This window comes from Python bivittatus, unplaced genomic scaffold (genome assembly GCF_059951505.1).
Source record: "Python bivittatus isolate LINGU-HERP-01145 unplaced genomic scaffold, Pbiv_v1 ctg000020_np1212, whole genome shotgun sequence".
NCBI classification, from domain to species: Eukaryota; Metazoa; Chordata; class Lepidosauria; order Squamata; family Pythonidae; genus Python; species Python bivittatus.
The window spans coordinates 70,866,378-70,879,520 of record NW_028277030.1 but is presented as its reverse complement, the minus strand read 5'-3'; the positions used below and the strand labels follow the sequence as shown (position 1 = coordinate 70,879,520).

General features: G+C 35.3%; 1 protein-coding gene across 7 annotated transcripts in view; it reads left to right on the top strand.

The window, feature by feature from the left end:
• The window catches only part of AHI1 (Abelson helper integration site 1), a 95,116-nt gene extending 83,377 nt beyond the window's left edge, over positions 1 to 11,739 (top strand). For 3 of the 7 annotated variants that reach the window (XM_088141090.1, XM_088141092.1, XM_088141093.1), the window contains exons 21-25: positions 552 to 617; positions 3,712 to 3,874; positions 5,177 to 5,271; positions 9,398 to 9,471; positions 10,433 to 11,710. In XM_088141090.1, coding sequence (XP_087997216.1) covers positions 552 to 617; positions 3,712 to 3,874; positions 5,177 to 5,271; positions 9,398 to 9,471; positions 10,433 to 10,628 — 594 coding nt within the window. In that variant the 3' untranslated portion in view covers positions 10,629 to 11,710. Of the gene's footprint in view, positions 1 to 551; positions 618 to 3,711; positions 3,875 to 5,176; positions 5,272 to 9,397; positions 9,472 to 10,432 lie in introns of those variants that run through there. The other 4 variants (XM_088141096.1, XM_088141098.1, XM_088141099.1 and 1 more) reach the window with 4 other exon arrangements.
• The last annotated feature ends 1,404 nt before the right edge of the window (positions 11,740 to 13,143 follow it).

Genomic DNA, 13,143 nt, shown 5'->3' with positions numbered 1-13,143 from the left:
ATAAAGAATGTTTTTCAAACAACAGTCAAAACTATAAAAAAGAGAAAAGATGGCTGAACAGGGAAACAGGAAACATTAAATCAGGAAAACCAATACACAGTGTCCTAGCCCAATGCCTGGAGAATGAGCTGGGTCTTTAAGACTCATCTAAAGGAGAGCAGGATCAGGGTTATTCTAATCTCTGGGGCTATTCCACAGGGCAGATGCCATGACAGAGAAGGCACACCTCCTGGTCCCATTAGATGGCATTCCTTGATAAATGGAACCTGAAGCCTGCCAATTCTGTCAGATCTTATAAGACTGGCAGGCATTACCGGAGAAAGAAGGTTCCTTAAATAGCAAGGCCTTGTGCCATGAAAGCTTTATAGATTGCAATCATTAAATGATTTGGTGGAAGTTAGTGACAAGGAGGTAAACTGTAGGCAGGATGCTGTTAATACTCTTGACCCCATTTACATGCATAGGTTGATACATAGATATCATCTAGACAACATGCATAGATACAAGAATGATCTTTTAGTAATTTGTCAATGTTAAATAATTTTTTATAGAACACTGACTTTATAGCTTCATCATATGCCAAAGGAGATGTTAATTCAGTCTCTGTCCAGGAAACAGTAAGTGCTTTGCATTTTTAAAATCTCTTTATTGTGTTGTATATTGATTTTTCAGTTCTTTAGCTTGAACACTTTAATTAATTATCCTAAAGTGCTTTTAGACATATATTGACCAGATCATTCCAAATCAAGATCACATGTTCTTTTACATTTTTTGGGCCATGATATCACTGATTATTTTGTCAAGACCAAGAGGTAAATATCACTTTTTTAAAACTTTAGCCAAGAAGCAAACAAGTCCTGTGACTTGTATTGAACATTATAGAAGTGTATAAATGTTGGGTGTTATACTACCAAATAGTTTTTAATATTTTAAAAGAAGATTTATCAGATTATACTAAATTGTATAATTGTACTATAAAAGTAGTGATCCACATTTCCAAATTCATTATATTGACTGATATCCAAAGTGTGCATTCTTTGAATGGAAGAAGCCTGCTAATGGAAGGCGTGTTCCTGAATGGAGCAAAAATCTTTGACATTTATCCATTAGAAATAATGGCAACTTTTGTATTACTCAGCAGTTCATAAAACAAGCAGATAGTAATTTTTTTTTTTCAAAAGGCTGATTCTCTTATTTTATATAAATAATTGAGAATAAGTATCTAATCATTATGGTAATGTCTTATAAGCCCTGATGGGTGGAGACTAATCTGTATAGGTGGCCTGATTGAATATCTGTTGAAATAATTATTCATTTTTGTTTCAAGTACTTCATTAGGTTTTCTCAGTACTTAGTCATTTAAATGTGTGTAAGCTTGCAAAGATATGGTAACATTGGCCTTCTCTGCATAAGGGACTACTCTGACAATTTATGTATAAGTTGATCCATTGGTGATCCTACAAGAAGTTGGTAGGGTGGGGGATTGTTTGTTTGTTTTAGTTGCTTCTCAAACAGATGTATCTTTCCTGCAGTGAGATAATAAGGAAATCAAGCACACACATTAGTTTAAGCTTGTAGGTACCTTCAAACAAATCAGAATTTTAATCAGTACTTGTTTAAATTGAGCTAAAATATCTGAAGGCACTAAGATATGCAACCCACTATAATGGAATATATCTACTGGACATATCTACTATATAATATTTGCAATTGCTTTAAGTAGTTACAACTAATTTCTAAACAAGTGTGCTGTGTAAGTAAACCATATATATTACATGAAAAATCATTGCTTAATCCTTATTTTATTAAAAACATATTTTTTCTGAATCATGTAATGTTACAATAGAAGAGAATATATGTAGCTTAGGGTTGAACTGTGGAGTCCTTGGCGCTCTCTCTCTCTCAGCACTGATGATGTTCCCTAGTTGGGTAATGAAACGTCTGCAAGCAAACAACCAAGCTCAGAGAGCACCAAGGACTCCACCATTTAGAGTTAATTAGGAACCATCGTTCATTGTTTTTTGCCAATAATTAACAGCATTTTAGATGCTGAATGTTTTTTTAAAAATCAGTTAATGTTCTGCTCATTTAGCATAGATGCAAAATGAACACTCAGTCCCTGGTCTCTCTAGTTAGAAGGCTGAGGATAAATTAGAAAGCTGAAGAATTCCTTGCCCATGAAGTTGGTAGAAAAGCAAAAGAAGAATTAGTCTTCCTGGTTTAAGGCAATTTCCTATATCATTGGGAGCTCCCCTGTGAAATTATTAGTGGATGTGAAATGATCAGCCTCTCCATCATTAATTCATTTTATTATGCAAGCTACAGCTGCAGAGTATTGTGAAGCTACTTCGTACATCACTCTCAAACCTAATATGGTTTGCTTAGTTTTGGCTTATTATGTACATTTAGCCTTATTTATTTATTTATTTATTTATTTATTTATTTATTTATTTATTTTTAAGATTTATAAGGCCACCCAATTCAAACAGTGTGACTCTGAGTGGCATACAGCATAAGCACACAGTAAATCAAAAAGAAGAAAAAACAAATAAAACCATGTAACATTAACAGACAATACCTAAATTCAAAATATAAAATGCAAAATTATAAACCATCATTTTCCTTAGTGCAAATCTAGCCATTTGTGGTCATGCAGTAAACTTTTATTAAATAAATGAAGGTTTGGCCAAATGAGAATCCAGTCTTTGTTTTGTATGGTGTCCATTTGCCATACATTTCATTTTGCCTAGAACAGACAAACAATGGTCTGCCCACTCACTGTGTGAATACTTTCCTTCAGCAATAAAGCAGTGAGCAGCACCAGAAATCAGCACTGGGCATGAGAAAACAGAAAGGATACAAAGTGCATTTCAGGAAACTTTGTCTCCTACTTCAATTTTTTAGAAGAGAAGTAGCCATAGATTTCACCATAATGCTTCCATCCTAAGCATATTTTCTGTGAAGGAAATCCTGTTCACTTGAATGGAATGAAGAAAACAGGTTTAGTATCGCACTCTTCTTTTAATTCCTAATAACTTTTCTATGGAAAAAAAAGGGAGGTAGTGATAAACTAATGCTAGGGGAAACATGGCAGGTAAGTTCTGCAGTGGATATGCATAAGGGTGGGGATAGTAGTCTAGATAGTGCAGAATAGATCCCCTAAAAGTAGTGGAACATTGGGAGACCAATAGTGCAAAGTAAAAAGATCCATTATACAAAAATATATTAATATCGTCTACTATAAGGGCACATTCAAAATGAATTGATGCAGAAATTCATTACAACTTAGCAGTCCATGAATTTCATGAGATTTTCCTACCAGTATGTTCTTTTATTGTGTACTTCCATAACAGCCAGCTCACAAATAAAATGGGTTCCGAAAGGGCTGTTAACAATTCTAAGAAACTAAATCTATCAAACTTTATTTGCTTATAAAACTAACAGCTGCTGCAGTTTCAGAGGGTTTTTTCCCCTTTCATGAAAGCTAATCTTACTGCCTTTAATGTTCTTAACTCTTTCTAGAATCCCACAACCCCTTTATCTGACTTCTCCTGCTGCGTTCCCACCAGCCCTGAAACCTGAGACAGAATGAGCTTTTGCCCAAGTCTCACTTGGGTTGCAGCAACTTCTCTATTAGAGGAAGTGAATGTTGCCCTTTTGTTTCTGTGGTAGAGTTGTGATAAAGCTGTGGTGGTGTTATCTCTCTTTTAGGTAGTGGCTCTTTATGACTACACAGCACATCGATCAGATGAGCTAACCATCCACTGCAGTGACATTATCCAAGTGTTGTACAAAGATAATGATAACTGGTGGTTTGGCAGCCTGGCGAATGGACAGCAAGGCTATTTTCCAGCCAATTATGTGGTTGAGGAAAGTATGTATAATGGTTTTGCCTAGTATGTGATACCTGTGGGGGCTTAAATCGATTATCTGAAACCTGCTATCCTATGGCTTAATGTATTGTAGTACATGTTACAAATAAGCAAAGTAGAATTAAATGTGTAAATAATCTGAAAATGAAATATATTGACCAAGAAACAAGAATACTCCACAGTGAGCTAGATACCACTGCCTTGTATTATTATTCATTCTAACTGAGGGACTGTTCTGAGTTCTTGCTGACTAAAATTGCTCGTTCAAAGCATGTGCCCCAGTGATTATTGGTTTTGTCTAAAAAGTGCAGACTGGATATATAATCTGCTTGTTTAAAAAAGAATCAGATCTCAAGCACCATCAGAAGAGGCATTGCTCTTTTTTCCCCCTTCCATAGCAGAAAATAATTGGACTCAGTGGCCCTCTGTGATACTCTGAAAACTGTACTTGCTCTGATGTATATTTGCTATCTAAAACCAAAACATTTTTTCTTTTATGCTGATTTATGTTAATTAAATCAATAGTTTAATTGTATAAATATTTTATATGATAATTAAATTAAAGCAATTTTATATGTGTTCTCATTGGTTGCATAATTTATTCTGTCTTTCTTAATCATGGGGAGGAGCACAAGATATGCAAGACTATGCAGAAAACTGTGCAGGAACTGTCTTCAACCACAAAAATGACTCCTTCTACAATATTTGAACATTTTATTTTTACCAAGTGTGAGCAAGCGAGTTGATCACAAGTGCAAAGAGCAATCTGTCTTGGTACAATCCATTTAGGTCTGCCCATGTCTTCCCTTGGAGAGCCCTTGTATCATTGAGAATTGTGCCCACTGAAGTTAGAACTAATTTCCACAGCAGAGGGCACCCTATGCAAAAGTCCACCTAAGAAATACCCATTTATAAATGTATAGTAAGTGACATTCATAAACATCATTTTTTAAAATATCTCATATGGAAGGTTTTGTAATAGAAGGGTGGTATATATCTGAGCACCTATAATAAGTCCACAGCCAAGAGCCAAGGCACTTGGTGACTCATTTTCACCATATTTTGCGGTTTCCCTTTCAAATATTACAGTATTGATCCTGGAGCTATGTATAGAAACATTTCATTCAGGAATCATCTCTTGGGAATACAAATAAATTGGTAGGTTTGAGTTATTGATAAATGTATATTAAGTAAAACATTTAAAAACATTCTGAAATAGACAGTGGAGGAACTAATTTGAAAATACTATGAATCAAATAACCATTTTAAGCGCTTGTATTTAATGAGTTATGGTTCCTTTTCAGCACAATATGAACAACAGCAATCTAAAGGATTAGCAGAAGAGTCTACTCTTCCATCCAGTGAATTTGTAAAAGTAACATCACCAGCTGTGCCTGAGGTAACTATTTGAGAGGAAGGCATGAACCATACCTCACAAGATGGATTGTATTTTCCATTTCTTGTGGTAACAAGTTAATTACCAAGTGCTTCTAGCATGTGTTAATTTTAATGTATGGACTTGCTTGGATTCAGCCATTCTCCAGGAATACAAGCCCAGAAGTTATTATGTTCACAAAGTACATTCCTTATATGTTGGAAAACCGTCTATATGATAGAAAGGGAAGAGCTGACATTTAACTGAGTTTAATTATCATTACAAATTATATGGCTTGTTTATTTAGTAAACATGCCCATAAAAGATAATATGAGGACTCAAATGGTTCATGCTTCTTCTTTTTTTAATAATATTTGGCCACAATTCAGACTACCATGCAGTTACTGCCTTCTCCATTGTGGGTTATAAGGAAGTTACTATGTGCAGTTAAAAGACCAAGAGTCTCTTATATTTGAAAAAAAAAATGACCAAACTTTCAGTAGTCTGTAGAACAGGAAAAGACATAATCTCATTAAAAAACAACAACAACTGGATTTTAATTTTAAGGGGCTACTTCTATAAAATCTAATAGCAGCTCAGTTTCTCTGACTGAAATGAGTAAAATGCACACACTCTCAAGTATAACTTTTTAAAAATGGCTATATCGCTCCAACCATTGTGATTTAACACAGCAGTAATTTTAGTTTAGCAAGCTGAATATCATAGTCTCTCTGAAATTGCCAATCAGCTGGTGAGGCTCAATCAAAATAGCTGTTGGGATTGAATGGAATTTAACCAATATAATTTTTAAAGAAGGAAATAAAAGCTGCCCCCAACAGACGGGAAGGGGCAGTTTCTGACCTGCATCCCTTCTCACTTGGCTTAAAAGGGAATCTGTTTTGGTGGCTTGGACTCTGCCTTCCTAAATGATTGGATGGCAGCGTCGTTGAATTAGGATGTGTTTGTTTCATTCTGCCCAGCTGCATACATCTGTTCCCATTGATTCCAAAATCTCTGGAATGGTGGAATATATATTTATTTTTAAAAGCTATTTTACCCCACTTTTCTGTCCCTACGTATCTCCCCAGGTGCTGTCATCAGTTAAAATTAAAGTACCCAAAATAAAATGACAGTGTATAGTCACACACATACTATAGTAGTAGTAGTAATTTTATTTATTGTTCTGACCCCTAGATTATGATATAGTACAGTAGTAGTAGTACTAAATTTATTTATTATGTACTTATAACTTCACATACAAGTAACAGTTAAAAATTAAATCTTTTATGCTAGATGAAGCTTAGTTTACTGGAACAATCTCAGTGAACAACAGTAAGTAGAATGGAAAAAAAGATCAAGGTGTATGTGTGTTAAAAGATTTTGCATTAATTAACAATCCCACATGAACCCCTTCAAAACTATACTAAAGAATGCATGTAGTTGGTAATGTCATATGTTATTTGAATTCCATACTTTCAATAAAATGTGCAGTGTTTAATTTATTAGTTAGGCTGAATTGTTAACCTGGCTAACTATGAATATAGAAGTGAAATATTATGGTCATAATCCATAATGCCCTCCCATATGTTAGCTTAAGGACATTTTGAAACCTGGAGGAGTTTATGAAACCTGGAGGAGTTTATGAAGCAGTTGAGAATATCACATGAGAAGCTGCTATTTAAGAAAAACACCCAAATTCAAAAGTCCCTTGGGTGCACCTAAAGGAGCACGCTCTGGATTGTTAATGAAGTATAAGACGAGAGTGTTTTGGAAAATAACATTTTTTATATATAGCGTGGGTGGCTGTTTTGCCATTTCTTTCTGGAATCCCTTTCATGTTACATGATAAAACCTTTTGTTCTTACCAGGAGATGGAGAGAATGATCTTATCTCAGAAATGCAAACTAAATGTCAAAAATATTCACGGCAGTTGTCTCTTACTATGATTCTTTCCTTGTCATTATATGAACCAAGATCTCTTAAGCCCAGCACTAGATTCATTGAACTATAGTTGTTTATTTTCTTCCAAATAAACTAACAGAATGAAATAATTTAAAACTCTGAATTTTTTCTCCACCAGGTATCCAGAGAAGAGCTATTGTGTTAGAGCATTTATTTTCTGCCTTTCTAATAAATATTAACGAAAGACTAGTATATCCAGAAAGCTCTCTAAAGAGGAATTTTAAAAAGCCTAAGTGGCATTAATTAATAAAATGAATTAGGGAACAGTCCTTCCCACAAAGGTGGCTGAAGGGTGATAAAATGGATGCCAGCGGCAAAAGGAGAGGCCTGCCAAGAGATTGCCACTCATTCTTCAGAGGCTTCCAAAACACGGTGGAAAGTTATGTAAATATTTATGGATTGCAAGCAGTATTCCTACCAGTAACAGGGTCCAAAGTGGGATTCTGTGAATATTCCAGTAGCCTTATATCAAGGCTAATATCTCCACAGTTTTATCCAATTCAAATTATAATCTAATCTGCCTTGAAGATGACACTGTTCCTTTTCCGTTATAATTAATGGGATATTTAAAAAGCACAACAGAGTACCAGTATAAAAACAAAAGGAATGGGGACTTTGGATATAAAAAACTGGCAGAGCTATTGATGCAATACATGGCTGACCACAATTCTCACCATTTCCATGGGTGTGTAGGGTTATTCTATTAAAAACCATCTAAATGGTCCTGACTAAATTCAAGCAGTGATGGGGGCAAGTGGATCCATTCTAGATCTTGGGTGCCACTGCTGAAAATGCCTTGTCTTGGGTACCAGTTTTTGACAACTGGAGACTTGAAGCTGAGCCTCATGGAATAAACAACATTGGCAAATAAACTTATATAGACAAATAACCCTTGAAATAGGATGGTCTTAGCTAGGGCTAGTTTTGTTGCTGTTTGTGAGGGAGGGGCTTGACTCCTGGCACCTACATGAATAAGTCGATGCAGTTTTCTTCACATTTTTCAGAAGTGGTTTGCCAACACCTTTTTTGGCTGAGAGTGACTGGCTCAGAGTCACTCAGTTGGCTTCCATGCCTAAGGCAAGACTAGAACTCACTATCTCCCAGCTTCTAATCTAGCACCTTTAACCACTAAACCAAACTGGCCCTCATTAGGAAGATCTATACAGGTAGTCCTTACTTAATGTTCACAGTTGGGACTGGAAACTCCATCGCTAAGCAACACGGTTGTTAACCACAGTGTCACATGACCATGCTGCTTAGCAATGGCAGTTTTGGCACCCCCAGCTGCGGTAATTAAGCAAGGACCACATGGGTTGTTAAGCAAGGACCTCGTGATCGTGACTTCCAACTTCCTGCTGGCTTCCCCATTGACTTTGCTTGTGGGAAGCTGGCAGGGCAGGTCACAAATCACGATCACATGACTGTGGGACACTGTGACATAATTGCAGGCCAATCACCGAGCGCCCAAACTGTGATCATGTGACATTGGAGGCGCTGCAACAGTCGCAACTACAAGGACTGTAAATTTGAATGGTTGCTGAATGAGTGATTGTTAAATGAGGGCTACCTGTATAGCTTCATATATAGCTGTGGAGAATAGGTCAGTAATGATTCATAACTGATCTTCAGTGCAAAGTACAGTACTACGTATGTTTAAGTGCTGAACTATTCTTATCACAGTCTGACTTTTCATTGTAAAAAAAGCCAAGACAATGGAATTGGTAGTTGATTCATGGCAATTAGCATCTTTTGTCACTTCTGACTATATATTTATGTGCCTAAAAAGGGCACTGCACGTGATATTTTAAATAGTCAATACTAGCAAATATAACTTTTAACTCGTACAACTGTTCCCTCAAAAATACTGACAAGTTCAATTGTTTCCTTGTATTTTCAAATAGTATTGGTAGTCTCTATTTAAGTCTCATCCAAGCTTAGATTAATAATTTTGAGGGTGATTTTTTTTTTTCTAAGCACACCTGAACATTTCAAAGGATTTTAAAGCTGAGGACTGTTTCCTCGTTTTAAACCACATATTATGAGAATTTCATGGGTGACAGATCTTACATATAAAATGAGGTATATTCTCTCCTCATTCAGGAAGCCCGTGGGTTTGTCATCACACACGTGTTGACTCTATTTTCTCCCCCCTCCCCCTTCTCTACTGATTAAAGTTTTCCTCTTGCAGATGCTAGCAGACATCAGCAAGTTGGGAGACCAAAGATTTATTTCACTGAATGACACAGACTACCTGGCTGCACAGTAAGGCACCAGTTGTACAACATAGATTGTTAAATTGCTTGGAAGAAGCTGAAAATCATGGTGTTTATCATTGCAGTCATCCATAAATAATGGACTAAATTGGTATAAATTATCTCCAAAAGGGTTTGGAGAAATTGCTGAGGAAATATAAAACTGCAATCAATGTGTTGTATTACAATAGATGTTTGTATTCCAAAGATATTACAATAAGGTACATTGTCTCATGGCACCATGATTGCTAAAAAGCTATGATTCTGTTTTTCCTTTCTTTTGTTGGCTCCTAATGGATCTAGCTATTTTGTTAGATGCATTAGTTAGAAAATAGTCTATGGCATGTAATTGCAAGACCAGGCTAATATTTTATATAGGATCAATGTTATGAATTGAAGCCAAGAGAAAGTAAAACAAAACAGTCAGTAATCCAGGCAGGATAATATATCCATTTGCTTTACTGAAAAGTGGAAGAATATGTACAGTAAATGGGACTTATAGGTATATACATTTCTCATCTTGCCCAAGTTATAAATGCTTTTCTAGAGGTACTCACTAATGCCCTGTTTTCCAAGCTTTTTTCTTTTTATCCATCATATAGTAATGCTGGGAAAACAATGGGCTGCATATCATAATCACTGCACAAACAAACAAGGTTAAATTATCTCTGGGTAGTCTATTGTGGGGAATTTGGTAAGCAATCCAGAACTACATATGAAAATACCAATTTGTTTCTATCAGATGTTCTTTCAGAGAGCAGAAACTGATAAAGGGCCTCAATTTTCTATAAAGATCATGTCAGCTTTAGGCACATGTTTTTCTGCTTTTGTTTTGGTGTGTTCCAGCATCAGAAGATCAATCTTAAGTATGTGTATGAATGGAACAGGTCAGTAATTGGATAAGGAATCCAGTTTAAACGCTTGGGACTTTAAAATCTCCAACTGCATCTTTTATCCTATATTTCTTACAGAATTACATGTGGGCAAACAAAGAAGGGCATGGATACAGAGGAAAAAGAATATAAGGCAAATGACAGCATTCCATTCAATGGTGTTGAGGATGAGCCTAAGAAAAACAGGAAGAAAAGGAAGAAAGGGATAGTGAAAACTACTAGTAGAAATGGAACATCAGATGATGGCTTCCAGCTAGACTATTCAAAAGTATAGTGTCCGTTATGTTCGTGGCTGTTAGTTTCACGGCTTAAAAGTACATGGAAAATTATGGAATTACTGCTTGTTGTGAAATAATGATCATATATTTGAAAACTTGGAATATTGTAGGTAAATCTATACCTCTAAACCAATTGAGATTTATCATGATGTCGGGAGGCCAAGGAACCAAGGGGAAGAACGTATATTGAAAGTTCCAGTAAAATTTAACATGAGTTAAAATCTTAACAGTGACTCGGGGTTTTTTATTTATATAAATATATATGTATATATCTTCATATTCCCAGTAGAAGTATTTGGATATACTCTGCTATCCAAAGAAATGAGATATCAAGAATTTTATTGAAGCTCTTCAACTCACTGAAACAAAGCAGTCTAGTTTACTAAAAATTGAAGAATACCATTATGGGTAAAGACAGTAGACATCAGCTTAAAGTTTATTATAGTCTATGAATAAAAACCAACCAGCTTAACTGGGACAGAAACACTATATTCTGGAAAGTCTTATTTTGATGTACTGTGCATAAAAGAATGCAAAGTTAAATGCTTGTGATTGTGCTGAAGGAATTTCAACTTAAAAATATAAGCTCAATGGATGATTTTATTGTTCCTGCTACATAGGATTGGTCACTGCAACAACTTCTCATACTGAAATGGTTTTGAAGAAGAGAATGAATTTCAAAAAAACTATATGATAAAAGAGTATGTATCACCACCAAGAGTTGGAAGCTATAGCTTTTTGTATGTTAACTTTAAAATAAAAGCTTTTCATATTTTTTTTTAATGTTAACGAATTTACAAAATTCATTTTGTAAAGGCAGTTTTTTTCTGCCTTTAAAGCACCATTGCCCATTTTTTCTACTGTTTAGAAGAATAATTTGACATCTGTATATGAGTGAGATATGTTTTTATGCAGAACATGTTTATGTTCAGGTGTAACTGTTTTCAAATTAAAAAGCATTAAGTTGTGAATGGTGTATTAGTGATGATTTCCGGTAACTTTATTTATGATTCTCTTGTGTATATATGTTGACTACCGATGCCCACATTATTTATACCATGTTAGGAAATTCTGCCCTCTTCCTTTCTGAAGCAATAAATAACATAAAATTAGAAACTCCTTTTTTTAGTAGTCATGGCATTTGATTCCATTAAAAAAAAAAGAAGTGAGAATAACCAAGTTGACCACCGATGTGCAAAATAACACCCAGATGCACAGTATTAAATTTCAAATATTATACAATCATCCCACATGTTGAGTAGGCATACAGCATAAAAATATTGAATATATATTTACCTGAAATGAAGAAAACCCTGAATTTTAAACAATCCTCACTCCAAAAAATAAGAATAGACAGGAAAAAAAAATAGAAAACAGGCATCAGTCTCATGCAATGCCCACTTTCTCCCTTTTGTCTGTCTGTCTGAGATTGCCAGCTCCACCTGAAATTAATTCTGGAGAATCTTCATCCTTCACCAGTAAATGTATGCATATAACAGAATTGTAAATGAATGTACATACCTTATGTACGTATATAGGTTTTTGAATATACCTGCCAAAAACCATACTAAAAAAAAGGCATCAGGGCTAGAATATGTATAAATGTACTGTATATTGAATATTACATGAATGTGCATTAATTGAATTGAAAGCAGCCAAATAAAAATGTCTGTAAATTTAAGTTCCCCACTGAAAAATAATTGAACCCATCTGCATATACCATCAATTCTCATACACAAACTATTCTTGTACACAGAAACACACTGCACACAACTGCATATCCTCCCTCCCTCCCGCAGTTAAAGAAAAAAAATGAGGTATGGGGAAGAGGTAAGTTGTCAAGGAAGGAAGGAAAAGGGAGAGAACCCCAGTTTAAATGACAAAAAGGGTTAAATTCACCAGCAAGACAGCCCTTCCAAGCATCGGCTAATAGTCTTTCTTTCAAAACTCATTCTAATTTCTTTGCTTTCAAAAGCAAACTTTAGATGACCCCCTTCAGTTCACTCACTATCAGTAGCTCCCTATCAGATAAAATAGGGTGTTTTTTTTTTAACAAATACATATTTCATTTGTACAAGAAGATAATAGACCAGTCTGGATATAACCTCAGCATGAAGAATGTGGTGTTCTGTTTCATCAGGCTAGGAGGTAGATAATGAGCCAAAACTTCTCTTTCTAGAACAGCAGAATCACTTAACAGTGTTATTGGTCCATAATGTTCATGTCATAGGATGGAAATAAAAGAACTATAGAAATGATGAGCGTATTACCTTTTCAGGAGCGCTCTACCTAAAGATCTAGAAGAGCATGGGGGATAATATAAAACATAGACCTTATGAGTGAAAGATTACAAAGCGGAGTAGTACAATCTCCTGGTCCTAGTTTCTTGGAACAATAGATCAAAAATACCATAAAAGAGAGCCTACTAATCCTGTTGACATCTTTTCTTTCGATATCACCACCGCTTCTGAGTGGTTCAGAAGAATTCACATGATTGAATTTCATTGTCCA